Raw genomic sequence first — 27,868 nt, forward strand, 5'->3', positions numbered from 1 at the left:
CATCTGCCTATCCTGAAGCCAATGCCACACAGACTTTTTTTTTTTTTCCCTTAGTACTAGGGATTGAAACCTCAGGGGTGCTTTCCATTTAGCTACATCCTCAACCTTTTTCATTTTGACACAGGGGGTCTCATTTAGTTGCTGAGGCTGGCCTTGAACTTGTGATCCTTCTGCCTTAGTCTTGTTTTTTTTCCAATGGTGCTGGGGATTGAACCTAGAGCAAGCTCTCTACCATTGAGCTATGCCCCGTTTCCATTCCCATTTTATTTATTTAAATTTAATTTTATTTTTTGTACTGGGGATTGAACATCAGGGGCACTTGACCACTGAGCCACATCCCCAGCCCTGTTTTGTATTTTATTTAGCGACAGGGACTCACTGAGTTGCTTAGCGCCTCGCTGTTGCTGAGGCTGGCTTTGAACTCATGATCCTCCTGCCTTAGCCTCTCGAGCTGCTGGGAATACAGGCATGCACCACAGCACCTGGCCCCACTCCCATTTTATAGATGTCAAAAACAAGGCTTAAGGGGCTGAGGTTGTGGCTCAGTGGTGGAGCACTTGCCTGTTACTTGTGAGGTGCTAGGTTCAATCATCAGCACCACATAAAATAAACAAATAAATAAAGGTATTATGTCCATCTACAACTAAAAAATATTAAAAAACCACACTGAGGCTTAGGGCTAGGGGATATAGCTTGGTGGTGGAGTGCTTGCCTGGCATGCATGAGTCCCTGGGCTTTGGTGCCCATCACCATAAAAGCACCAAAAACAAACCCTGAGGCTCACAGTTTCTTGTCCACGATCGTGTAGGTAGTGAGTGGAAGAACAGTTTGTTCCCGGGTCTGACTGACGGCAGCTTCTACTGTCTCAACTTCCGCACAGCCCTGCAGCTGGGTCTCAGCCTCGAATCATCCAGGTTTCCCTTGTTGTCTTGGGTAACTTGGTGGATGTCCTTGCTTGGTTGGGTTTAGCCAAGATTTGTCAGTCTATGTTTGTGTCCCCTTAGGCCACCCATGAGGGTCAGGGTTTTGCAGCACAGACAGCAGTCCTGGGGTCATTTGAAAAGGTGCCCAAGATGCTGGTCATGATGGCACATCCTTAATAGTCTCAGCTACACAGGAGGCTGAGTGAGGCAGGAGGATTGCAAGTTCGAGGCCAGCAACTTAGTGAGACTTTGTCTCAAATAAAATATAAGTAAAAAGGGCTCAGTGGTATAGAGCCCTAGATCTAATTCCATGTTCTGTAAAAGAACAAAAACAACAACAAAAGCAAATAGGTGCTGAGATGAGGAGCCTGAAGGCATTGGGGCCTGGGGAACATCTGGGCATGGTGACACCCATCCTCTCCTTTCATAATGAGGAAACTGAGGACTCAGCTTGAGGAGGCTTATTCTTTTTGTGCAGTGACTCCTGGCCTCAATGCTTTTTCTTTCCAGTGCATTTAAGCCCTCAGTTTGGGACCATATCCTCAAGAGATCCCCTGCTATCAAGTTTACCAAGTGCTTTCCATGATAGTGCCAGGATTTTATCTCCATTTTACAGATGAGGAAACTGAGGCCCAGAGGGGTTCAGGGTCATACCCAAGGCCTCACTGCTAGAAGCAGTAGGGTAGAGAGGGATTTGAACCTGGGGCCGGTGACCTCCCTAACACATGCTGCTAGTGTTAGATTGGTGAGGAGCTACTCCCAAGGAGCAGGATGTAAACCCAGACCAGAAGCCTGGGATGACAGCATGCCAGGACTGTGAAGGGGAACAGCTCTGTGACCTTTCTCAAGAGCGGGTCTGAGGGGGAGTTTGGTGTCAGTGCTTGTGTGTGCTTCCTGTTAGCCTTCAAGGTGACTTTGAGCAGCGTCCTCTGGCTCCAAGTCCTTGGCTCTTGGAGCTGACTGATGGAGCCTTCAAAGCAAGGGCCACAGGGCCATGGATCAGTTCCTGTAGCTGGTCTGTTGGATGTATGCACAGCCTGGGAAACTCAGAGGGAGATGAGCGGGAAACTGCTGGCCTACTTAGGAACTCCAGGATTTGCTTGGAGGTGGAATGCTTCCCCAGGAACACAGTGATTTCAGGGCCTAAGAGTTCCAGTTATATGGATTCTTTACTGGTTCCAATGGGCAGCTTTTCCCTGTCACCTGCTCCAGGGGTGACTTTTCCCATCCCAATAATCTGTCCCTTTTGTCCCTTTGGGGCACTTACCTCCTCCCCCAGTGCTGAGCCTCTTGCTCAAACACCTGGCCCTTTGTGAAGGTGGACCAGGCAGAAGGGCTGGTGGGCTCCATTGGCTGCCGTGGTCTCTTAGGCAAGCCTCCAGGTCTTCCCCAAATTCCCTCTAGTCAACCCTGATGAGAAATGAAATGAGTATTCAGGAACTAGACTAAAAGTCAGTTTGTCAGCCTAGAGAAGGGACCTAAAAATGACCTAATCCAGTGATTTTCAAAGGGAAGTCCTGGGAATCTGGTCCAATTCTGAGGTCCCTACCTCCTGTTCCAGCCTGAGCTGCTTGTTTTTATTTATGAATTTGAATTTTGTCAAAGCTTCTGTTGGAAGAAACAGTTCTCTTGCAAAGGGTGGGGGTGGTGTATAAAGGTCGCTTCTTCCTGTCTTTATCCAGGGGGCAACTGAGGCCTAGGAAAGGGTCTGTGGGTTGTTGGGACTAGAACTCAGACCAGGGCTCTTGGCACTGGCCTGGGTGCTCTTCCTGGAGGAACCCTTGGTGCATTCTGTGGCCTCCTGTGGGCCTTGATTATGGGAAGAGGTCAGGCACCCATGCCTCTACCCTGGGTGCCAGTAAGTTCATGTACAGGGGAGAAAGAGCTCCTCTTTCCCTTTGGGTCTACCTGTGACACTCATCTGTTTTCAGAGCTTCCCGGTTCTTTCCATAGACCCAGACAGGATAGGTGGCTAAGTATATTACAGACCCTAATATATGCCAGTTTTTTTCTTTCTCCTCCTCCTCCTCTTCCTTCTCCTCCTCCTCTTCCTCCTCCTCCTTCTCCTTCTTTTTGACAGTCATATGAATCAGAATATTAGTAAGCTCACTACTCTGATTGGTTGAGAAGTCTCTGAAGTCTCTGGTACCTCCTGGGTTCTCCTGATGGCATCCCGGAGAGTTGTTTAACATGCCCTATTTTCTGATGTTCCTGTGAATTGATAGTTGCATGTGATGGTTGCAGATTCAAGGTGTCCCTCTTGAGGGGTAGCTCAGGTAGAACATTACCTTGCATGCTCAATGCCTTTTACCGCCAAAAAAAAAAAGGAGGAAAAGAAAAGCCCAGTTCAAGTGTGTCTTTCTCTTTCTCTCATTCACTCCTGTCTGGCAGGACTGCTTCATGGTTGGTGTTCTGCTCTCCTTCAGGAGGCAGGAAATGTCAGGTCTCGTTCTCCCTCTGATGTTAGCAGTCTTTGATGCTCAGCACCAGTTCCTCAGCATCATCACAGTAGTGACGATCTAATTTTGTCACTCCTTTGTCATTCATTGGCTGGGATCTGTCTGTGGAGAGAAACTCCCCCATATCTGCCTTTTGGTCTAGAGTTGGCCCTTACCCCAGATGAGACTCCGAAGTCCATGGTTGCTTCTACCCAAATCACCTGCCTCCGCAGGCAGCTGCCGTCTTGCCTGCGTTTCCTGCTGCCTGCCAGGGCTGGAACCTGCCCGCTGCTCTAGCTGTTTACTGGTGCATTCCTTTCCTTGGGGGCCTGGGTGGTCCATGGAGCCCAGAGCACCACAGAAGCTACTTCTTTCTCTTTCTCACCCTGACGCCTCCCAAGGACTGTGACTTCTAGGTCACCTGGGGAGCTGAATGGACCGCTCAGCACACTAGGAAGCTGTTCTTAGAACAAAGTGTCCCAGCCTTCTGCTCCCAGTGCTGTCATTCTGTCCCAGCTGCTGCTCCCCACCACCCTTCCCTGGTCTGAAGAGGAATGTGACAGAGTTCAGCCACTCCAAGTCCTGATTCCTCTGTCATCAGTGAGTAGGGCAGGCTGAGAGGTGAGGTCAGCTGGGGACCTTGGCTGGCTGGGGAGGAGTCTTCCAGCTTTGGTTCCCAGTGGCCTCTGTGACTGTGGAAAGCTACAGAGGAGCAGAGGGCCGGGAGAGGGCACGGGAGACCAGGGATTGCAATGGGGGGTCTGGGGGACTGCTTAGTGCCCCCAAGAGTAAAATGGTGTCTGTCTTTCTATGTTTAGTCTACTGGTTCCAGGGCTGGGGCTCCTGGGTGCTCAGGACCGCTGGGTATTTTCTCAGCAGTAGTGATGGGGTTGTCTTCCTTGCCCAGGCAGGGCTATGCACACCCACCCACAGGTCCTCAGGCCATTTCCTCAGGTCATCTGTAATTTACATGTGAAGTCATGTGGGATACACTAGGCGGGACATAAGAGTCAATAAAAAGAATGCATTGATTCATTAATCAGAGATTTACTGAGCTCCAATCTGGAAATCTGGAATAGAGGAATGAGCTAGACAGATCCAACTCCACAGTGCTTACAGAATGGTAGGAGAGAGAGACAAGAAACAAGAGACAAAAAACTTGTATTGAATAACTGGGTGAAGGTGTGCATGCCTGTAATACCAACAGCTCAGGAGGGAGGCTGAGGCAGGAGCATCACAAGTTCGAGGCCAGGTTGGACAACTTAGTGAGAGATGTGTTCAAAATAAAAAAATAAAAAGTGCTGTGGCTATAGCTCAGTGATGCTATGCCTCTGGATTCAATTTTGAAAAGACAGAGAGCGAGGGAACACGCATACTGGGGATGTGGCTCAATTGTAGAGTTTTACCTAGCATGTGTGAGGCCCTGAGTTCAACCCCCAGCTCCACAAAACAACAGAAAACACATGTTGAGGGCCAGATGTTATCATGTCATCTATGTGACCTCATTTTTCTCTTTGTGAAGCTACTATTCACAAAGTTTTCATATATGGCGTGTCTGCCCCATTCCAGTTTGTGCTAGGCTCCTGGGGGAGCCTGAATACTTGACATTTATGAGGCTTGTAGACTTTTCCAGTAATCCCTTCATCAGCCCTTTTATTGGTTTCCTAGGCTGCCAAACAGTACATACTGGGTGGCTTAAGACCACATAAGTTTGCTGGGCCCCCTGGCACACGCCTGTAATCCCAGCAGTTTAGGAGGCTGAGGCAGGAGGATTGTAAGTTCAAAGCCAGCCCCAGCAATTTAGCAAGACCCTAAGCAACTCACTGAGACCCTGTCTGGAAGTAAAAAAAAAAGGGCTGGGGATGTCACTCAGTGGTAAAGTGTCCCTGGATTCAATCCCCAGTACCAAAAACAAACAACAACAAAAACAATAACAAAAGACCACAGAAGTGTTGGTGCTGTAGCTCAGTGGCAGAGCACTCGTCTTGCATGGGTGAGGCACTGGGTTCAATCATCAGCACCACATAAAAATAAACAAATAAAATAAAGGTATGCTGTCCATCTACAACTATGAAAAAACAAAACAAAACAAAAACCGTAGAAGTTTATCTTCTCATAGTCTGAAATACAGGTGTTCTGAGGAGGACCTGCCTCCTCCAGCTGCTGGTGACTATTGGCTACTCCCAGGTCCCTTGGCTGGTGGCTGCATCTCACCAGTCTCGGCCTCCTCCTCACGTGGCTCATATGGCTGTCTTCCTTCTGTGTGTCTGCGTACAAAGTTCCCTTGTTTTCTCACAGGGCCACCAGTCACTTGTTTGGGGCCTACTCCAATCCAGAGTGACTTCATTTTGGTTTTCTGACTTCTGTAATGATCCTGTTTTCAAACAAGGTCACACTCACAGGTGTCAGAGGTTTGGACTTGAATGTGTCACTTTGGGGCATGGGCACTCTACTCCTAAGACCTTTGGAGGTGCATGAGTCACCAAAGACACATTAGCAGGCTAGAGGAAACCCGGTTGGCCTGGGAAGGGGGAGCCGATTCCCCCTTCTGTGTGTTCAACACTTATTTATCAAGTACATTAAATTAATTAATTTTTTTTTTTGTGCCAGGGATTGAAACATCTAGCATTTTATATGGGTCATCTCAGTCAGTTTCACAACTAGCATTGTGAAATTGTTTTTCTTTCTAATTTTAGTTTTGGCTTTTGTTTTGTTTTTGTTATTACTGAAGCATTTATTTATTTTTTTTGAAACCTTGACACAAAAAATAAATAACATTTTGAGGGTGGTGATGTACAATTTTGTAAATGACTATCTCCTTGTAACTAAATGATACCACTAAACCTTTTATTTATTTATTTTTCATGGTGCTAGGGATGGAACTCAGGGCTCATGTGTGCCAGGCAAGTGCTGTACTACTGAGCCATAGCCCTAACCCCAAACTGTTTCCCTTTTTCTTTTTTTTTATTAGAAACTTTTTAAAATTGATTGTGTTTTATTTTTAAAATACATGACAGCAGAATGCATTACAATTCCTATTACACATATAGAGCACAATTTTTCATATCTTTGTATATCAAGTATTTTCACACCAATTCATGTCTTTATTCATGTACTTTTTTTTTGCATTATAATTCCTATTACACATATATACCACAATTTTTCATATCTCTGTTTGTATATAAAGTAGGTTGACACCCAATTCCTGTCTTCATACATGTACTTTGGATAATGACGTCCATCACATTCCACCATCCTTGCTAATCCCCTGCCTCCTCCCTTTCCCTCCCTCTCCTTTTGCCTATCTAGAATTCATCTATTCCTCCCATGTTCCCCCTCCCTACCCCACTATGAGTCAGCCTCCTTATATCAAAGAAAACATTCAGCATTTGTTTTTTTGGTATTGGCTAACTGTACTTAGCATTATCTTCTACAATGCCTTCCATTTACCTGCAAATGCCATGATTTAAAAAAATATATATTTATTTTTTAGTTTTAGGTGAACACAGTATCTTTATTTTATTTTTATATGGTGGTGAGGATTGAACCCAGTGCCCCACGCATGCTAGGTGAGCGCGCAACCACTGGAGCCACATCCCCAGCCCAGATGCCGTGAATTTGTTCTCTGAGTAAAATTCCATTGTGTATATATACCATATATATATATTTTTTATCCATTCATCCACTGAAGGGCATCTAAGTTGGTTCCACAGTTTGGCTATTGTGAATTGTGCTGCTATAAACATTGATATGGCTGTGTCCCTATAGTATGCTGTTTTTAAGTCCTTTGGGTGTAGTCCGAGGAGAGGGATAGCTGCTTCAAATGGTGGTTCCATTCCCAGATTTCTAAGGAATCTTTATGCTGCTTTCCATATTGACTGCACCAATTTGCAGTCCCACCAGCAATGTACGCGTGTACCTTTTCCCCCTGCATCCTCGCCAACACTTCTTGTTGTTGTTTCCCTTTTTCACAAAATATGATTTATCATTTATTCTTGGATTTATCGGATATTTGAGTGCCTGATGAATCTTGAATACTTTTTTGGTTCACATTTGGACAAAGATTGAAAATAATAACTTGTGGATTAATATTTGTGAGTTTGTGGAAGGGAATATACCTGGGACATCATCACAGATACACAAGGTATACATTTATTTGAAAGCACATTTTATCGGGGCTGGGGATGTGGCTCAAGCGGTAGCGTGCTCGCCTGGCATGCGTGTGACCCGGGTTCAATCCTCAGCACCACATACAAACAAAGATGTTGTGTACGCCAAAAACTGAAAAATAAATATTGAAACTCTCTCTCTCTCTCTCTCTCTCTCTCTCTCTCTCTCCCCCTCTCTCTCTCTCTAAAAAATAAAAATAAAAAAGTTTTTAAGAAAGCACATTTTATCCAAATTTGACTCACAATTGCATGTGGATATATATGTGCTATACAAAAGGTGTTATATGTTTTATTTTGGGATTGAACCAAGGGCCTTGAGCGTGCTAAGCCTTCGCTCTACCCTTGAGCCACACCTCAGCCCCATATATGTTTTAAGATATCAGTAATTTGTACATTGCTTTGTGTTAATCATAAAAAACTAGATATATGACATTTAACTCTGAATGTATGTATATATAACAAATATTAATACTTGCATATATGATATATTTATATATTCATATATACTTGTTACATGTATTATATAATCACATGAGTGTGTATATATATCTATGATATATATATATATATATATATATATATATTATACAGTAGTAAAATTGATAAATTTACATTGCTTTTAGAAGATTATTTTAGAACTAGATTTGGGCTGCCTCAGCCTTTCAAGTATTTGGGATCAAGTGTGTGCCACTGTGTCTGGCCTATTTTTGGAAATCTTTATTGTAGTCATCTTTGATTTGGGTTGTATATAAATTGGCATTATATATAATCCTAACTTGAGAAAAACATTGAAGGGAATGACCTATCTTTTCAGGATGGTCAAAATTTTATATTTACCGGGCATTGGTTTTCTTAATTATATTTATTTGTGCAACTTTGGGAACCAGGCTGGTGAATCATAATTGTCCTGGAAGTGAAGGGAGGGGTCCGTGCAATCTTGTTTTGGCTTGGTAGAGACAGAAAGGCATGTTCTGTGTACAGATCTGTAACTTCTGTGCAGCAAGATGCTATTTGGTGCTCTGAAAGTCCTTTCATTTGATTCCAGCAGTAACATTCTGAATATATATTACTTTTTAAATCATAATATATTTTATAACTTTTTTTTTTTTTTTAGGAAGGTGTTCTTTTTTTTGGTGGTGGTGCCGGGGATTGAACCCAGGGCCTTGTGCAGGCTGGGCAAGTGCTCTACCAACTGAGCTATCCTCCCAGCCCCAGGAAGGTGTTCTTATCTGCATGTTGCAGATAAGGAAACTGAGGCACCTTGTCTAAAGATCTTATCCTGTGGCCTGTGGAACCTAAAATAGCTGAAGTTTGCCTCCTTCACTGTTTCTAGGGTGTGAATCTCCCATTCTCAGGGGTGTATGACACTCTGGGGTCTGTAGAATGCAAAATTGATGACATATATTGAAGACTTTGAAGAAAAATTCTAAAATAATACCTGCCATCCAAGTTAAGAAATCTTAACATTCCTTGGACATTGCCATGAGGTCCTCCTTGTTCTAGAGGTGGCTGCTGTCCTTGTATTCTCTTCCTTGGACTGCCATAACAGGGCCACGTACTGGTGGGGCAGGGGGCCTCAAACAACAGAATTTTATTCTTGCTTAGTTTTTGGAGACTACAAGTCCAGAGCAAGATGCTGGCAGTTTTGGTTCCCTCTGATGGCTTTTAGCAACCGCCTTTTCCCCTTCTAGCTTTTGATGACTCCAGGATTTCTTGGCACAGGGACACATCATTCCAATCTCCGTCTGTCTTCACATGGCCTTCCCAATGGACACTAGTCATTGGGTTTAGGGCCTCCCCTGAATCTGACATGATCTCATCTGAGATCCTTTCCTCAGTTATATCTGCATGGACCCTTTTTCCAAATAGGGTGCTATTTTAGGCTCTGGGTGGACATATATTTAGGGGCCACTGCTAGATTCTTCCATTTCTTGATTATGTTTCTCATTTCCTGGCCTAGCACTTGCCACCGGAATGTGTTCCCAAGCTGCAGGTTCAAGTTGTGAAGAATGGAACCCAAGCACATGCCTGGGGTTGGGGGTGAAGTTTCCTTGGAGAGATGATTTGGGACAGTCAGTGGCTACCCAAGTTCTTGAGCCCTGCGGAGAGGAGAGATCCACACCCCAGAAACAATTAAGGAAAAAGACAGAGACTAGGAGACATGAAGTTCTTGCTCTTGTTGTAGCTGAAGCTTTGACTCCTTAACTGTTGAGTGGAGGGATTTTATGGGATTTAAAATTAATGTTTGAAATTTCTCTATTTAAAAATAACTTATGGAGCTCACATGAGATAAAAATTAACCATTTTAAACTGAACAATTCAGTGGCATCCAGTACATTACAGTGTTGTGCAGCCACCATCATCACCCCAAAAGGAGACCTCGGACCCATTAAGCAACCACCTTCCTTCACTCCCATCCCTGTTCTTTTTATCTTTCTTTCTTTTTTTTTTCTTTTTGGTACTGGGGATTGAACCCAGAGGTGCTTAACTACTGAGCCACATCCCCAGCTCTTTTTTATATTTTGTTTAAAGACTGGATCTCACTGAGTTGCCTAGGACCTTGCTATGCTGAGGCTGGCTTTGAACTTGTGTTCCTCCTGCCGCAGCCTACAGAGCTTTGGGCTTCTGGGATTACAGGCGTGAGCCACCACCCCCGGCTCCCATCCACTTTTTATCTCTATGGATTTCCCTGTTCGGGACATTTTACATAAATGGTGTCATGCAGCATGTGGCTTTTCGTGTTTGGCTTCTTTGACTGTGCATAATGTTTTTGAGGCTTGCCTATGTTGTAGCCTGTGTCCGTACTTAGTACTTAATTTATTTTCTTTGTGTAGTACTAGGGCTTTGTGCCCGCTAAATAAATCCTCTATCACTGATCTACATCCCCAGCCCTTTTTATTTTTTATTTTGAGACAAGATCTCACTAAGTTGCTTAGGGCCTCTCTCAGTGGCTGAGACTAGCTTTGAGACATTTTTTTTTTTATTTTTTTTAGAGAGAGAGAGAGAGAGAGAGAGAATTTTTTTTAATATTTATTTTTTAGTTTTTGGCGGACACAACATCTTTTTTGTATGTGGTGCTGAGGATCGAACCCGGGCCTCACGCATGCCAGGCAAGCGCGCTACCATTTGAGCCACATCCCCAGCCCTTTGAGACATTTTTAATTTTTAAATAATAGAACCATATTTTAAATAATCATCGTACCATATATTCATAAGTATTCCTACAGTTTAGTAATAAATCTTTTTTTTTTTTGGTATCAGAATTGAACGCAGGGACACACTACCATTCCCAGCCCTTTTTTATATTTTTTATTTTGAGATAGGGTGTCTCTAAGTTGCTCAGGCTGGCCTCAAACTTGTAATCCTCAGCTTCCCAAGTTATTGGGATGAGACCCTGTCTCAAAAAAACAAAGAGGGCTGGGGATTTTTGTCAGTGGTAAAGTGCCCCTGGGTTAAACCCCCAGTACCAAAAACAACAACAAAAAACTGCCATTTATTAGCTATCATGGTTGTTTTAGGATCCTAAGTGGTCAGTCCAGTGAGACTGGAGGGCACAGATTTCACTGGTTTTGATGAGGCAGCTGTGTAAGATTCATATCACCCCAATTTCTCCACCTGTGTAGTTAGTTGACCCTTGTTACCTGTGGGTTCTTCATCTGCAGATTGAACCCAACATGGATTAAATATGCTAGAAAAAAATGGGGTCCATATTGAACATGTACAGAATTTCTTTGGTCATTTTTCGGAGGCCACCCTGAATAGGAAGGAGTTTTACACACAGCTTGAAGTCCTGAGCCAGGAGGTACTGGACTGGCATTGCACCCCCTGTAATGCCTGTCGACTTAACCTCTGCTGGCATAGAAAGGTGCAGCCCTGAGGGTGGGCATCCCCTGATGGGTTGAGTTACACCCACCTGTGTGTTATAATCCTACCCCTGCCACTTTTTTGGACAGCCTCCCCTGTTTTTCTTTGCCCACCTTGTGGCAGCTTGAGGCTGGAGGTGGGCCATGAAAAAGGTATTTTGTGTGTCTGTCACCCCGGTGACCTGAGTGACCCTGGTTTGGTAGCCCACGCTGGACAGGGGCTAAGTCATTATTCCCTAAATAGTGTGGTATATGGATGATGTGCACAGCATTTACATTGTATGATTTAGGGCTGGGGCTGTAACTCCGTGGCAGAGCACTTGCCTAGCCTGTATGAGATTCCATCCTTAGCGCCACATAAAAATAAATAAATAAATAAAGGCATTCTTTCCATCTACAACTATAAAAAATTTTAAGTATAAAGAATATGATTTGGGGAGGGGGGAGGGTGGAGGATGGGAAAGGCAGCGGAGCACAACAGACACTAGTATGGCAATTTGTAAATCAATGGATGTGTAACTGATGTGAATCTGCAATCTGTGTATGGGGTGAAGGTGGGAGTTCATAACCCACTAGAATCAAAGTGTGGAATATGATATGTCAAGAAATTTGTAATGTTTTGAACAACCCACAATAAAAAATTAAAAAAAAAAAAAAAAAAAAGAATATGATTTAATGTATATGGGAGGATGGGCATACCTTAAATGTAAATACAGTGTCACTTTATATAGGGACTTTAGCATTCTTGGATTTTAGTGTCTTTGTTGGGGGATTCCTGAAACTCTCAGATACTCTCTCAGATACTGGGGGATAACTAATTATAAATGAAATTGACTGATTAGGTAATACTACCTTCCCTGCAGGCACTGCTTGTATTTAATGTGTATTAAATCATTTCATCTCAGGACAACCCCTGGGTTGGCTACTATTTTTGTTCCTATATTATAGGCAGGGAAACTTACACTAAGAGATGCTAAGTGGTCCAAGGCATAGTTGGAAGTCCAGCTGGAATTTGGATTCATGCATCTTAGTGTGGTGCTGGCCTGGGCAGCTGAATTCTGGCCTTCCATACTTACTCTGGGGTTATGATTTTATTTCATTTTATTTTATTTTTTGGTACTGTGATTGAACCCCGAGTTGCTTAACCACTGAGCCACATTCTTAGTACTTTTACTTTTATTGTGAGACAGGGTCTCACTAATTCGCTAAGGGCCTCACTAAGTAGCTGAGGCTACTTGTGATCCTTCAGCCTCCCCAGTTGCTGGAATTATAGGTGTGCACCACCACACCCAGTTGGGGCTGTGATTTTATTTTATTTTATTTTGAGAGAAAGAGAGAGAAAGAGAGAGAGAGAGAGAGAGAGAGAGAGAATTTTTCAATATTTATTTTTTAGTTCTCGGTGGACACAACATCTTTATTTTATTTTTATGTGGTGCTGAGGATCAAACCCAGCGCCCCATGCATGCCAGGCAAGCGCACTACTGCTTGAGCCACATCCCTAGCCCCGGGGCTGTGATTTTAGGATCTTTATCTTAATCTTATCTCTGACCTCCCCAGCAACCTTCTTGAACTTGACCTTGAGCAAGGTTAGGGCTGAGAGGTGGGCAGAAATGGTAGACTGTCCAGAGAAGGGGGAGGCCTTGGGGGCTCAAGCAGCAGATTCTCTGTCAGGTAGGCCTCCCAGAAAACCTGAATGGAGCCCACCTGTTTCAGTTACTCTGGTTAAGGAAGGACCAGTGCTGCCAAGATAGTAGCCAGGATTTCCAGCAAAGACCAGGGATGCCCCCTGGTGGATCCACACCCTCCAGATGCAGAGCTGTCTTTTGGATCAGCTTCCCAGGATGTCTAGGCTGGGAAGCCTGACCACTGAAGTCTGGGGTTCTTTCTGTTTTGTTGTGTTTTAGCATGTAATCAGAGTGCACAGTGTTTATTCCAGGATGTAGGATAAGAGCCCAGGCTCTGGTATTTGATAGGATTGGCTTCACATGTCAGCTGTCACTCACAAACTGGACATTCTACATCGAGATAGTTGTCTGGGCTTCAATTTCTCATCCATCAAATAAGTGTCACTGAAGTTCCACCTCGTAGAGCTGGGGCCATGAGAGCTCTGTAGAGGGCGGGATCATGCTCAGTGAGTGTGCATGGTTGTCTTCCATGGAATGGAATCAGTTACTCTGTGGGCCTTGGTTTCCCCCTTTGTAAGACAAGAACAAATTGTGAAATTTGGTTGTGAAAATTAGACCTTGAACGCAAACTTAGAACACCTACGTTCTGCTACACGCGTAAGAGGTTAATTTTATGATTTAGTTCCTACTGTGTGAATGGCACTGTGTTTATTTATTCAACAAATATTGACCAAAGGCCTGTTCTAGGGCAAGTTCTGAGACCAGAGCTGGGCATGTAGCAGTGAACAGAATGAGACTGGCTTTTTTTTTTTTTTTTTTTTTGAGGAGAGATGAGACTGTCAACCCATATCAGCATCCATGTTAATTCAAAGTTTCGTCTTATTTCAAGGACCGGCACACTTTTCTCTGTAAAGAGCCAAAGAGTAAACATTTCAGGCTTTGCAAGCCATGTGCTTTTTGTCTCAACTATTCAGCTCCACCCTTGGAACATGCTAGTGGCCCTAGACAATATGGAAGCCAAGGAGCATGGCTGGGTACCAAGCAAATTTTATATGTTCCCTTGAGAATTTGAATTTCATATAGTTTTCACATCAAGAAATAATACTTTTTTAATTTTCACCATTGCATTTAAAAATGTAAAAAACATTCTTAGCTTGTGAGCTGTCCTAGGCAATGGGCCGGATTGGCCCTGGGACTGTCATTTGCTGACCCCTAGTGAGGGTACCCATAAAGTTTTGCAGCAGCTGTGAATAAGGGGTCACTTGTTTCATTCCCCCTCCCCCGTCCCCGTACTGAGGATTGAACCCAGGACCACTCTTGCTGAGTTGCCGGGGTGACCTTGAACTTGTGATTCTTCTGCCTTATCCTCCCATGTTGCTGAGATTACAGTACAGGCATGTGCCATTGTACCCAGCCCACTTTTATTTCTTTTAGTTGTAGATGAACACAATATCTTCATTTTTATCTATTTTCATGTGGTGCTGAGGATCGAACCCAGGGCCTCACGCATGCGAGGCAAGTGATCTGCCACTGAGCCACAACTCCAGCCCTTGTTTTGTTTTGTTCAGTATTTCTGAGTCTCCATGGACCATGCATTTGCCACTGAGCTGCTGGGGAGTTGGGGGTCTTTCCAGATAAGATAAGATAAGAGCCGTAATGCTCCTTGTGCCTGTGACACGCAGGAGGTGCCAGCCTCCTTAGTAAGTCATCTTGAACTCGGCAGTCTGTGTTGTGTGTGTTTTCTCCCCTTTCCCAGTAATTCTCTCCCCTCTCTCATTCTTCCCTGTGTGGCTGAAGTTCTAGAGACAGTTTGTTCCCATGTCACAAAGAAACAAAATGAGTCTCAGAAGGGGTGGAGAGTGCCTCAAGAGTTCGTCAGCGCAGCAGGTGGTGCTCAGTGGGAGGGTTGGTCTGCAGGTCCTTTAGGAAGCCATTGAGGACACCTTAGGAAGCAGTCATGGGATGCCACTCTGGTGGAGGGAGGCAGACAGGGTGGAGAGAGGTCAGGTCAGGAAAAGGGCATTAAGCAGACATGGAGCAGAGCTTAGGAGAATGGGACCCCTGGAGGAGGAGCAGGTGTTGTTTTGTGGGGGGCTTCCAAGAAGGTCCTGTGCAGACAGGAGTGACCAGCATGTGGATTGTGTCCCCAGGGAGCCGGCGGCTGGTAGATGTGATGGACGTGAACACCCAGAAAGGCACAGAGATGAGCATGTCCCAATTCGTGCGCTACTATGAGACGCCTGAGGCACAGCGGGACAAACTGTACAACGTCATCAGCCTGGAGTTCAGCCACACCAAGCTGGAGCACCTGGTCAAGCGCCCCACTGTAGTAAGTCTGGCTGTGGCTGTCCCGACACCTGCCATGGTCCCCTTCCTTCCCGCCCTGCTCCTAAGTTGGGAATGGCTGGCATGGGTGTGGCCAAGGCTGGTCCCCTGGGTGCCAGGGAGGAGATGTTGGGAGCAGGGTTTTGCCTTCTGTGCAGACTGAGGCAGGAGGATGGGATGGAGTGGATGGGGGCAGCAGCTCAAGGCAACCAGAGCCGTCCCTGGAGCAGAGGGGGCATTTACTTCTGACCTGGTAGTGGGGCCAGGAACACTGAGTGGCCTGGGTTTCAGGTGGACCTGGTGGACTGGGTGGACAATATGTGGCCCCAGCACCTGAAGGAGAAGCAGACGGAAGCCACCAACGCCATCGCAGAGATGAAGTACCCGAAAGTAAAGAAGTAAGACGGCCTGGTTGGTGGGGAAAAGAAGGGGTGACCCCCAGCTTGGGGAGGCCAGCAGGGGGATGCCTGGCTGTCCACATGAATTTGAGTGTCACTTTGCAACTGACTTCCTTCAGAGCTGAAGGGCCTGGGCTGGGCCACAGTTGGGACAAGAAGGGTGTGGGCCTTGGTTTGGGCAGGTTGGCATCTTGCTTCTCTGAAACACAGGGCTCGATTCCTGCACTGGGCAGGCTTTCCAACCAGCTGGCTCTCGGGCCTCCCCACAGCTCCCATGGGGAGGACATGATCTGAGAAGGAGGAGCCATGGGCCAAGATTCCATGTACACCTGAGCAGAAATTGGAGTCATCTTATTCACCAGAAGTATCTTAGAGGGTGCCCTCCTAGCAGGGGGTTGGTGCAGGTCAGGGAAGGTGACCCTGGTCAATAGCAGAGACCTTGCTAGACACAGCATGACCAGCGGCATAGCCTGTGATTGATGTTCAACCCCAGCAGCGGCACCTCTGGGCCTCTCCATGTACAGGGACTTGATAAATGGATCTCTGGGCAGAAGAAGTCACCTTTGGGATTTCCACCAGCTCAGGCCCTCTGTTTCCATCCCTTAAAGGGGAAGGATTTGCTGGCTGTCGCAGCCAGAGCTGGGCTTCCTAGAAGAGCTGCTGCAATACCCTCAGAGCTTATAGGCTGTGAACTTTCCATCCCTCCGCCTTCCATTCAGTGCTGTGTCTTGAATGCAGAGTGCGTGCCAGGCTTCCTAGGGGAGGCCAATTGGTCCTGGGCTTCTAAAGGTTTTGCTTTCAGCAACCCCCCTCCACCCCCTTCTCTAATTGCTTCCTAGACATTTCTCCTCCCCCTTCAGGCTGAAGCTCCATACATCACTTGGACAGAGTTGCATCCATGAGAGAGACTTGGCTCGAGGCGGGGAGGAAGAGTAGCAGAGTTTGTTTCCAATTCTGTTTTTTTCTGACTGCAGCCAGAGCCCCTGGGAGGGGAAATAGAGGAAAAAAAGACTAAGGGCCCCACCCTGTGGAGAAAGTGCCCTGCAGCACCAGGCTACTACCCTGTGGCTCTGATCCTGGGCCCCGGGAAGCAGATTCTTGGGAGGAGGACAGGGAAGGAGGAATCTGGGCTGAAGTCCTCAGGAGGAGAGGCTAACCTGGGCTTTAGGGAATGGTGGCAGTGGGAGGAGGGGGAGGGATGGAGGAAGGGAATCAATCATTTGATTGATTCATTCAGCAACCACGTACTGAGCCCCTGACTGGTGCTGGGCACTGGGGACACTGTGTGTGGGTGGGGGGCTGATGAGGCCTCTGCCCACATGAAGTGTAGTTTATGGGGAGACAGGTGTTAATCCTGTAACGAGAGACAACACTTGGATGCTTGCATTTGGGATGAAGCCACCAGGCAAAGTACCACTTTGGCACTGGCACCAGGGGACTACCTGGTCAGGGAGGTCAGGCAAGGAATTCTGCACTGGGTTCTAAAGGGTTTAGGGGGCTCCTTAGATGATGAGGACTGAGGGGTTTTCTGGCTGGGTACAGAGGAGCTAGGATGGTTTGGGAGGGACAAGGGGACAGCTGTGGATATGGGAGCAGGGTTTTGGGAGTATTTGCAACCTTGGGAGACAAAGGGTTTGTAAAGAGCCAGACTGAATAGAGCCTGATGCCCCAATTTCCCCCCAAAAGACTCAGAAACCTCTGAGGTTCTAAGTGGGCAGGATGTGTTCAGGGTTTTATTCTGCAAATTCTCCTCTATGTAGATTGAAGTGGGCGCGGCCAAGCAGATGGGAGGAGGCCACTGTCTGGCCTAGATAGACAAGGATCCGGCGGGGAGAGAAGAAAGGAGAGGACACTTGGACATGTATTTAGGAAGTAAAATAGGTAGCACTGGGGGATGTAGATATCAGTTAAGGTCTGCCTTATCTTCCTGAGATTCCTTTAAATAGCAAGCTCTATAAACAATTTCGAATCCTCTCTAAGGACCAAAAAATCCTTCTCTAAGGACCAAAAAAAAAACCGGGCTCACAGTTTGCTAGGACCACACGTCTTTGAGGCATGGTGTAGCAAATAGATTTCCAAACTCTGTCAGCAGCCACGGAAACTTGTTACAGGATTTGAACCTTGTTAGGAAGGAAATTGTCACCTTGGAAATAATCCATTTGTTTGGCTGAAAAGAATGCATAAGCAAGGTAAAAATCCTACCACGATAAAGTCCTCTGGGACCGTGTGGAATGGTTTTGTGGAATTTAATTAAAATGACATTGTTTCTGGAAATCGCAGAGCTTCCTTGCTGGAGGCGCCCGCGGAGCAGAGACAGCTGCTGGTCCTCCCGAATCAAAGGTTTGCGGGGCGCAGAGGGGGAGTGCGAGGCACTGCTGCTTGCGCCCTAGCTCCAGGATTTATGCTGTTCACTTGTGGTCTGGGGGTGCTTTAGGAATTTCAGCGGGTTTTGGGAGTACTTGCAACCTTGGGAGACAAAGGGTTTGTAAAGAGTATGCTGATGTATATTATGGTGCCAGACACTTCTCTAAGTGGTTGATAGATCACAATGAATAGAGTCAAGTCCCCGTTCTCACGGAGGGTGTTCAGAGAGTTCGGAGCTGGGGAATAATTTGTTGCTAAGTGTCTCAAAGAGACATAAAGCAGGCAGGGCAGGCGGGCGCACACCTGTACTAGCTATTTAGAAGTCTGAGGCAAGAGAATCACAAGTTCAAGTTCAGCTTGGGCAATTAGTGAGGCCCTAAGCAACTTAGTGAGACCCTGTCTCAAAATAAAAAAAAAAATAAAAGGGCTAGGGATGTGGCTTAGTGGTAAAGTACCCCTGGATTCATTCCACAGTGCAACAAACAAACAAACAAGAACAAAAACATAAAGCAGGATGAAGGGGAAAGAGAATGATGGGTGGTGATCCAATTGATCTGCATCTTGGCATTTCCTCTATCTCCATCTGTACCCTATAGAAATTCTTTAAATTGTTTAGGATTGTTTGTCTTGAAATTCCTTTTATGTCTAAGCAATTGATAATTATTTGGTACTATCCTTGCATTATTTTTGTTTGTTTTGGTGGTATTGGGGATTGAACTTAGGGACACTTAATCACTGAGCCACATCCCCAGCCCTTTTTATCTTTTATTTTGAGACAGGGTCTCATTAAGTTGCCCAGGCTGGCCTGGAGCCTGTAATCCTTCTGCCTCCTAGTGTCTGGGATTACAGGCATGAGCCACGGTGCTCAGCTGCTTTAGCTCTTTATTGATACATAACCATGACCCTAAAACTTCACAGCTAAAAAAAAATTTAGCAGCTTAAAACAATTGTAGATCAGAAATCTGAAAATAACTTAGTAAGATAAATTTTGCCCAGGGTCTCTTATGATCTGTGTCAAGACTTAGGTCTGATGGGCATAGTGGAGCACCCTGTAATCCCAGCTATTCTGGAGGCTGAGGCAGGAGGATCACAATTTTGAGGCCAGCCTTAGCAATTTAGCAAGACTCTGTCTCAAAATTCAAAGAGCTGGGCATGGCTCAGTGATAGAACTCCACTAGATTCAATTGCCCAGTACTGCAAAAACAAAAACAAAGTCTTACGCCTGGGTTGCATTTATTTAAAGGCTTAATGGGGAGATTGAAGGATTCACTTCCAAGATGGGCATTTACATGACTATTGGCAGGAGACCTCAGTTTTTTGCTACATGGATCTCTGCACAGGTTCACTTGAACATCCTTGTGACTGACAGCTATTTCCCCAGAATGAGTGGTTCAAGAAAGACCAAGGAGGGGGATACAGTGCTTTTCATGACCTAATTTTGAAAGTCACATCCTGTTTGCTTGTGCTGTCTTCTGTTAATTAGTCTGGCCCATACTCAAGGGGGTAGGAATTTAGTTCTACCTCTTGAAGAGAGGAGCCTCGAAGAATGTGTGGACACATTTCAAAGCCTTCACAATCCCTTATGACATAGGTGTACCTTTTTCACTAAGAAGGACTGGGCATTGTAATGCATTCCAGAAAGGTATTAAGGAGTCTCCTCCCTTCTCTGCTGCTCCCATAACACCAGGGTTTGCAGAAATGAGGTTTGCTGGTGAAATGAAGATATGCTGTGGGCCAAGAAGCAGCGAAGGAACTCAGAATCCCAGCCGAAAGGGGACTTCACGTAAAGCATATGTTTGGCGCATATGTTTGAGAGTTAAATGCAAACCTCTCCTTTTTTCCTTATTTTATGGGAGTGGTAGGAAAAACTGGGGGGAACTATATGGGTGAGAAGCTGAAAGGATGAAAATGGGCATTGGGTTGAGCAACTTGCAGGGGCTGTTTCTGCCATTCTCTGGTCTGGGATTACAGGCATGAGCCATTCTGCTTCGGCCATTCTCCGGACCCTGCAAATCTTTCATCTTTTATTTGGAGACTCAGTTTTACCTTCTGCAAAGTGGGGGTTCTGTCATCCCTATCCTGCCTCCCTGCCTTGGTGTGGGAGTGGATGTGAAGTGTGCAGTGCCGTCCCCACGTGGGACAGAATGTTTGCCCCTGTGGCCTATTGGACCCTGGCATCCTCTGCTGTTAGTCTGCCCTCCCTCATGTCTGTATAGAGCTTTTCTCCACAACCACATTCACTTTTTAACTCCAAGACTGCCTCTCATCATCTGCATTTGCTGGCTTCACCCCTGTGTCCCATCAGGCAGGGAAACTGGCTTAAGAGGCTGCCAGTGTCAAATAGGGAGGAAGTTGTGGGCCACACCCCAGGCCTTTGGATTCCTGATTTCTTTTTCCTACCTCTCTACCATTCTCTGTCCAGATAGGTGTGCACCAACATTCTGTGTTAGATACTGGTTTGACTATCTCAGCAATCCTGTTGGCAGATGTAGTATCCTTATTTTGCAGATAAAGAAACTGAAGTTCATAATGGTTCAGTGCAGATAACATAGCAGGTGAGTGTAAGACAATAGAGACTGGTGGGGCTTGTGGATAACTAGAGAGGCAGGCCTTTAGAAATTCTTTTTTTGCAAAAGCATTGCTCACCAAAGCTAATACATCCTGGTGTGACCCTTGAGGCCACCAGTTAGAGGCTCTTGACTAGTTCTACAGATGGGGATGCCAAGTTTCTGAAAGGGGAAGGCTGTCTGAGGTTGCACAGCTGATTAGAATAACGATAGGGTTGTTGCTGGGTGCTGCACTTACACAGAGGAACCAGATATGGTCCCTGTCAGCAAGGAGCTGAGGCTTTTGTGACTCTAAAAGGTAAATCTTTCACGTGGACAGCATGGTCCAGCTGTTAGGGTGGTCTCCTCTGTTGACTTATTTAACCCCACATCCGTTTCATAAGTGTGACAAAATTCTTGCTGAAGGATACCTCCCAGTGATTGTTGCCCAAATCTAAGATGGAGACCATTTCTCAGAGTTGTTAATTTTTCTTTTAAATAGGCAAAACATATACCTGCTAAGAAAATCCAACCAGTTAGAGAGTTGATAGTCTAATCTCATGGGCAGAATTGGCCATTAACATCACCAGGAAGCAGCTCCCTGCCCAGGTCATTGACCACTTTGAAATGGCTTCAGTATTTGCATCCCCAAAATGAAATGAGATCATGTGTGTTAATAGTTGGGTTATTATTACCGATTATATAACTGGAGCCTATTAATATTGCTGGGGAGCCCCAGTGAATGGTGTTTGGCCAAAGAAGCTTGGTTCCTGCCCCTGCAGAAGACTGTCTCCTGCCTCCTTGTGGTTCAAGGGAAGGGTGTGGGGACAGGGTGGGAGGGCGGTGACCCTGGTGACCTGTAGGGTGGGACTTGTGATTTGAGTTGGATCACCTCCTTCAGCCCGAAGCCAGTGGTTGAGGTTCGACTGCATCTTCTACACTGTAAGTTAGAATTGGGATTTGCCAGGCAGAAGGCGTGACAGACCCCAACACCGGTGACAGGTAAGCCTTACCACCTAACAGTCTCAGTGACCAAGATGAGAAACTACCAGTTATCCTCTGCTTCTGAAAGATGGGGGCCCTGGAAATGACCTCATACAGTTGTTGTGAAGTTTGGATTAAATAATCTAAGTATCACCCTTCTGGTTAATGGGTATTTGTCACAATTTGCATAATTCTGTAGAGTTACAAGCTAAGAGGTCAGGTAAGGGGAGTCTCATAGAATGCACAGTTGAACTTCATTCAGGTCACCTCGTTCCATGTTAGAAGGATCAGGAAATGGCTCAGAGAAGGAAAGTAAGCTGCTCTAGGTCACACAGCTCTTAGCCTCTTAGGGTCTCTTATTCTCTTAAGGGTCAGAGCCTCATCCTTCCTTTCTTGGCTGCTGTTCTGGATCTGACACTCCTTGATCCCCTAGAACTGCTTCCTTCAGCTGTGCCTGGAGGTGTACATTTAAATAAGGTTGCTTTGCTGGTCGTCACCCCAGCAGCAGTGTGGCGTCTACACTCCGGGAAAACCCAGGCCAAGCGGCTGCCGGGAGAGCTAACCTCGTGCCGCCGCCCAGCCCGGGCCAGGGGGCGGCCGTGGGCGGCGGCGGCGGCGTCCCCTGGCGCTGGCCGGGTGCGCTTCCCCGTCGCCGCCGCGGCCTCCCTCCGCCTCCCTGGCGGCGGCCGCGCCGCGCGGGTGTTCAGTTTCAGCGCGGGGATGAGCGCAGGCTGCGCCCGGCTCCCCGAGGAAGGAAGGCGGCGCGCGAGGGCCCCAGCGTCCTCGGCCGGGGCCTGGCAGCGCCGTGGAGGGGGCTCGGCTCCCGTCGCCGCCGGGGCCGGGCGCGCGTCGAGCCGCCGCCGCCGAAGGGGACGCCCGGGAGCCGCGCCGCCGCCGCCGAGGGTAACCGCGGGCGGGCCGGGCGGGCGTCCCTGCGCTGCGCCCGCTCCTTTGTGGCGCTCCGGGCGGGGTGTGGGTGGCCTCCAGCCCGCGGGCTGCGCGGCCGGCGTCGCGGAGCTGCTCTTTGTGTCTCCCGGGGCGGGTGCAAGTGTGGAGTGTATGCGTTCGCGCCCGCGCGGCGCCTCCAGCCCGCCACCCGGTGACAGCTTTCCAGGGCCCACCCCGCCAGACCTTTGCCCGAGGGGACAGCGGCTGGGCCACCCAGGGGGAGTTTCTTTAAGTTGGAGGGGAAAGGGCTGGGTGAGGCGGCCCGCCCGCGCAGCCCCAGGCAGCGCACCCCGAAGTTGCTGCTGCAGGTGCAGCGCCCCCTCCTTCCCCGCTCCTCCCCGCCACCTCGGGCCTTGGAGGGCGGGAATCCCTCAAGGGCTCAGCTGGAGGGGGGCTCCCGATTTTCAGTCGCCAACTTGGGTGCCCTCCTGCACGGAAGCCACCTGGGCAGGGGCGTTCGGGTGGGAGGTTGTCCGGGCAGGGGGCCCCCCCGAGACTGTTGCGGAAGCCGGGCTGGCGTGCGGGCGGCGGGCGGCGGGGAGAGCTCAGCGGCCGTGGCACCAAGCCGGGGTGCCCATGTGACTGCGGTGTGCTTGGGAAGAGGAAGCTGTAGAGGTCAGTGCAAAGGCGTCACGCCAGAGCGAACAGGAGCGAGTGGGGAGCCCCAAGTCGGTGCAGGCTGGAGTCTGGGGTGGCCTGTAGGGGCCAGGGCAAAACCACCCTGTCACAGCCACCCTGGCTGTTCTAAGGCTCGCAATCACAGGGTGGGAGGGGCAGCCCAGGGCTGGCTGCCAGGAAATGAGGGACATCAGAAGGAGGGGCCACTTCAGGAGAGGCTGGTCTGGAAGTGGCCTCCCCTGGCCCCAAGGGGCCTCCGCTGATGTTGGAGGGTGACCCTGAAAGCAGATCAGACACAGACTCAACTTGGATAACTTTCCCTACACACAGCAGTCAGGAATCCCCATTTTCCACGTGCTGTGGAGGTTAGGGCTGGGGGCTGAGGTTGAGCTGAGTCTGGGTGAGGATTTTGGGCCAGGCAGTCATGGGGCACGGATCTGGGGAGCCAAACACCCTTCCTGTCCTCTGCTGTGGGCACCCTTGGTGGGTTCTAGCTGCAGTCTGAAGGCAGCTCGCAGGTTCCCCGGCTCCACCCTGCACTCACTTAAATTGTTTTCTCTAAACTGTTCAGCTGAGGCCTGGAGGGGGTGGAAACCAAGGTTAGATTAAAAAAAGAAAAGGAAAAACCAAACCTAGATGAAGAGGTGGTTTTAGGGAAATGAGGACTAATATTTTGAAGTGGTGCTTAGAAGAGGCCAGTGGTGTCCGTGGGGGTGGGGTGAGTGAGGGCTTCAGGACCCCCCCATTCCTTGGAGAGAAGAGGCTCTCAGAGGCCTTCAGTCTGGGGACGCGCCTGGCCCAGGGCGGATAGGCAGGAGGGCGTGGAACCCAGAGTGAGGACTTCAGCAGCCCTAGTGCCAGCTTCGTGACAGCCTGCGTCCTGGGCTGTCAACTACACCCCTCCGATGGGGTTGCTAGGCAGCGGGGCTCTGATGTACTGGAAGGCCTTCTGATTTGTCAGCCTCCTGCAGACACATGGTTAAGGCTCCTTCCAGCCTATCCGGAGGAGGGACGCGGGGCACGCTGCCTGCATACTGCCGAGCCCCAGGTCCACCTGAACGCAAGGTGCACAAGGCAGCCAGCAGGAGGGGCCCAGCCCTGCCGCCTGCTAACCAGCCCAGCCCCATGCCCCCATTCTCTCCACTCAGGCTTGCTGCTGGCTCCTCCCAGCCCGTCCCCGCCCCATTCCTCCCCTCATCCCCAAACCATGAAAAGCAAAGTGCAGCAGGGAAAAGAGGTCAGTGGGGTAAGCGTGTGCGCGGGCCTCTGGAGGTGCCAAGGTGCATGGGCATGAGCGGAGGGGAGGCTGCCCCCATCTGTGCCATCCAGGGCTCTTGTGGGAAGGGGTGAGTGGTGGTGGGGGGCCCTGGCACTGTTGTCCTCCAGGCCTGGACTTGGAAGCCTGCTCTGTGCCCCCTCCTCAAGCTCTGCCCACCCCTAGGAAGGCAGCAGAGGAGAGGGACTGGTGTGATCCTGTCAGGAAGGGTGGACTCTGGCTCTCCCTGGGGCTCTGGAGGGAGGGAAGTCCTTCTTCCCCCCAGCATATGCCCTCCACCCCAGCCTGGAGGTCCAGCTCCTCTCCCCCTCCCTGCCTAGCCAACACCCCCAGGGCTTCTGTTAAATCTCTTCACTTTCTTTTTTTTTCTAAACGGCTTTATTGAGATAAAATTCCCATACCATTCACCCGTGAAAAGTGTGCTGTCCAGTGGTTTCAGTGTGTTCACAGAGTTGTGCAACCACAATCAATTTTAGAACCAGTGTGAACCCCTGCACTCATTAGCGTTGTTCCCCATTCCGCCCACCCCAGCCCCTGGCCCCCACCCATCTATCTGCTGCCTCTGTGGATTTGCCTTCTTAGGACATTTCATAGGTGGTATCACACTGTGTGGGCCTTCATGGCCTGTCCCTCTTGGCTTCTAGCTGCGTCGCTTACTTGGAGTTGCAGATCCTCTTGCCACGTCGCTGTCCCTGTCTGTGCCTTGCTCCATCCACAGGGTCTTATGCATTCTTGTTCATTTCTCTCAGTGCCCTGTCTCACTGGGGGCTGGCCCACTGGTTGAGTGAGTGAGGTGAATAGGAACTAGTAATTGGCAAGCTATGCAGGTGGTTTACAACTGAATTCCAGGGGGCCCAGCTGCTATAGGGGGGGCTGGCAGATTGGGAGAACTGTGGGTATCAGAGCTGTGAAAGAGCAGAGAGAAAGCCTCGTAGTTGGTTGGGGGTGGGGCAGAGGTGGACACTGACAACGAAGGAGTCTATGGGTAGCCACCACTCTCAGGAACCTGACAACAAAAATGTCATCCCCAGATGGGTGCCATGGCGCACGCCTGTAATTCCAGCAGCTCGGGAAGCTGAGGCAAGAGGATCATGAATTCAAATCCAGCTTCAGCAACAGCGAGGTGCTAAGCAACTCAGTGAGACCCTGTCTCTAAGTAAAATTACAAGAAAGTGCTAGGGATGTGGCTCAGTGGTTGAGTGCCCCTGAGTTCAATCCCCAGTACCACCCCCCCTTAAAAAAAATAATGCCATCCCCAGTCTTGGGGGTTTGGTGGCCTATGATTGAGGTTTGTCACCTGATCACAGGGGCATCCCCTCTGGGGGAACTCCCATGTAGATTTGAATTTTAAAAAAAGGAAAGGAAATTTCCCAGCATCAGCATGTATAAAAGGCACCAGGTCAGACAGCTCTGAAGGGTTGCCCACCTCCTGCGACTGCATTAAACTCCTGTCCCCTCCCCTCTTCTGTGCTGCAGGTATTGTCTGATGAGCGTGAAGGGCTGTTTCACTGATTTCCACATCGACTTTGGAGGCACTTCTGTGTGGTACCATGTTTTCCGGGGTGGGAAGGTGAGTTCCGATGATTCTCCAATTGTTTGTGTGTCTCTCACTCTTTGAGCACAGAGGGCTCACTTACCTGTCCCCTTCCTTTTGCACCTTTCCTCTAGCCAGCCCTGCCCCGTGAGTACTTTCAGGGCCACTCCATCTCCTAGGACCATCTGTGGACTCTCTGCCTCCTTCTGGAGGGCAAGGTCAATGCTACCAGTTGTTTGGCATAATGTCGGGTTATCCATTCCCTCCGACTTGCCCAGTTCAGTGTCCTGAGCACCTTCAGCCAGTTTGGAGCTGAGCTTGACTTCCAATAAGCTCCAGCCCAGGGATCTTTCAACTTCAGAGTCTAGTGCCAGCAGCACCTGCCTCAAAAATGCTTTATACCACCTGAGCCGGGAGGGGGGGGTGTGCGTTCAGGGTGCTCCCAATGGGTCTTTTCTGTGTGTGTGTCCAAGTGCGGATATAGGTGTCCATGTGCGGATGTAGGTGTCCCTGCACGGACGTGGGTGCCTCTGGAGAATGTCTGTGTGCCTCCCTGCTCGTCTGGGTCAGCATGTGCATTTGTTTTGAGAGAACATGTTGGAAGAGAGTCTGGGAGGAAGTCAACCCACTTGATTCCAGATGTTTTTTTCTCCTTCTCCAAAGTGAGAGCAAGCTGGGTTTATTTATTGGGCCATTTTATCATACAACTTAGGAAATTCCCTTCCTCTCCTTCCCCCACCTCCCATTCTCTGTGGCTCAAGAGGATGTGCCCCTACGCCCTCAGCACAGACAGTATTCCTCTCCTGGCATTTCAGCGGGAATGGAGATGCCCTAAAGCTGACCTGAGTCCTCCCTGCTTCCTCAGAGGCCCTTTAGACCTGATCTTGGAGGGGACCCAGGGGCTTGGGGGATGAAGCTTCTCCCCTCCTTGCCCCCCCCCCCCCGCCCCCAGGCAGGTGAGGCTGCCTGGATTGTGTCAGGGCCTGGAAGAAATCGGAGACTGGCTGATGACATCTTTTCCTCCCAAGATCTTTTGGCTGATCCCACCAACCCTGCACAACTTGGCGCTGTATGAGGAGTGGGTGCTGTCAGGCAAACAGAGCGACATCTTCCTGGGAGACCGTGTGGAACGATGCCAAAGAATTGAGCTGAAGCAGGGCTACACGTTTTTCATCCCTTCCGGTAGGTTCTGGCGTGGCTGGCCCTGGGCTCTGGTCTGCCACTGGCTCCCCCAGCTTTCAGAACCACGTTCTGCAGCCCAGTGGCCTCAACAGGGTTTGAGGCCGAGGGAGTGGGCTTCAGGTGCTGGGAAAGATGTAACCTACATGTCTGTGCCTATGGGCTAGAATGTCTATCCTTGAGAAGGCCTCAGGCCCTGCCTTGGGGGAACTCTTCATGTCTTCCCTGGGACTTCCTCGGGAGATTTCTGTGTGAGATGATGACAGCGACCCTTTAGGTGCCGTGGTGGGTGCACCCCATATATTTGGGATGCAAGTTCTGGGGAAGTGCAGTGAATAGTGTCAGTTGAAATTGTGGCTGTGTTGCTTATGAGCTGTGACTGCCTCTCTATGCCTCTGCTCCCATCTGTGGAATGGGAGTAGGGCTTCAGGGTGGTTGTGAGGACTGAGTAAGCTGAGATCTACCTGCCTGCCATTCTTTGGAGATGGACTGAAGGCTTTTGGCTGGTTATAGGCTGAGTCACTAGTGGATGTGGCTGAAGACCTAGGAGTCATGTTCTAGGTCTTGGGCTGCATTAACACAAGCATTCTATCCAGGTTGAGATAGGTTACAGTCCAACCATGCATAGAGTGAAGGAGTCAGGCCACATGTGGGAGGTTGTGTACCTCTTGGTCATTA

General features: G+C 48.5%; 1 protein-coding gene across 10 annotated transcripts in view; it reads left to right on the top strand.

Moving 5' to 3' along the window:
• Kdm2b (lysine demethylase 2B) overlaps positions 1-27,868 on the top strand; it is a 123,404-nt gene that overhangs the window by 16,380 nt on the left and 79,156 nt on the right. For 5 of the 10 annotated variants that reach the window (XM_046446131.2, XM_046446132.2, XM_046446133.2 and 2 more), the window contains 4 exons: positions 15,169-15,347; positions 15,635-15,741; positions 25,954-26,047; positions 27,040-27,193. In XM_046446131.2, coding sequence (XP_046302087.1) covers positions 15,169-15,347; positions 15,635-15,741; positions 25,954-26,047; positions 27,040-27,193 — 534 coding nt within the window. Of the gene's footprint in view, positions 1-15,168; positions 15,348-15,634; positions 15,742-21,629; positions 21,654-22,380; positions 22,539-23,179; positions 23,199-24,453; positions 24,548-25,553; positions 25,601-25,953; positions 26,048-27,039; positions 27,194-27,868 lie in introns of those variants that run through there. The other 5 variants (XM_058579854.1, XM_046446136.2, XM_058579855.1 and 2 more) reach the window with 5 other exon arrangements.

Source organism: Marmota monax, unplaced genomic scaffold, assembly GCF_021218885.2.
Source record: "Marmota monax isolate L192 unplaced genomic scaffold, Marmota_monax_Labrador192_F-V1.1 WCK01_AAM20220418_F8-fsc00092, whole genome shotgun sequence".
Classification (NCBI taxonomy): domain Eukaryota; kingdom Metazoa; phylum Chordata; class Mammalia; order Rodentia; family Sciuridae; genus Marmota; species Marmota monax.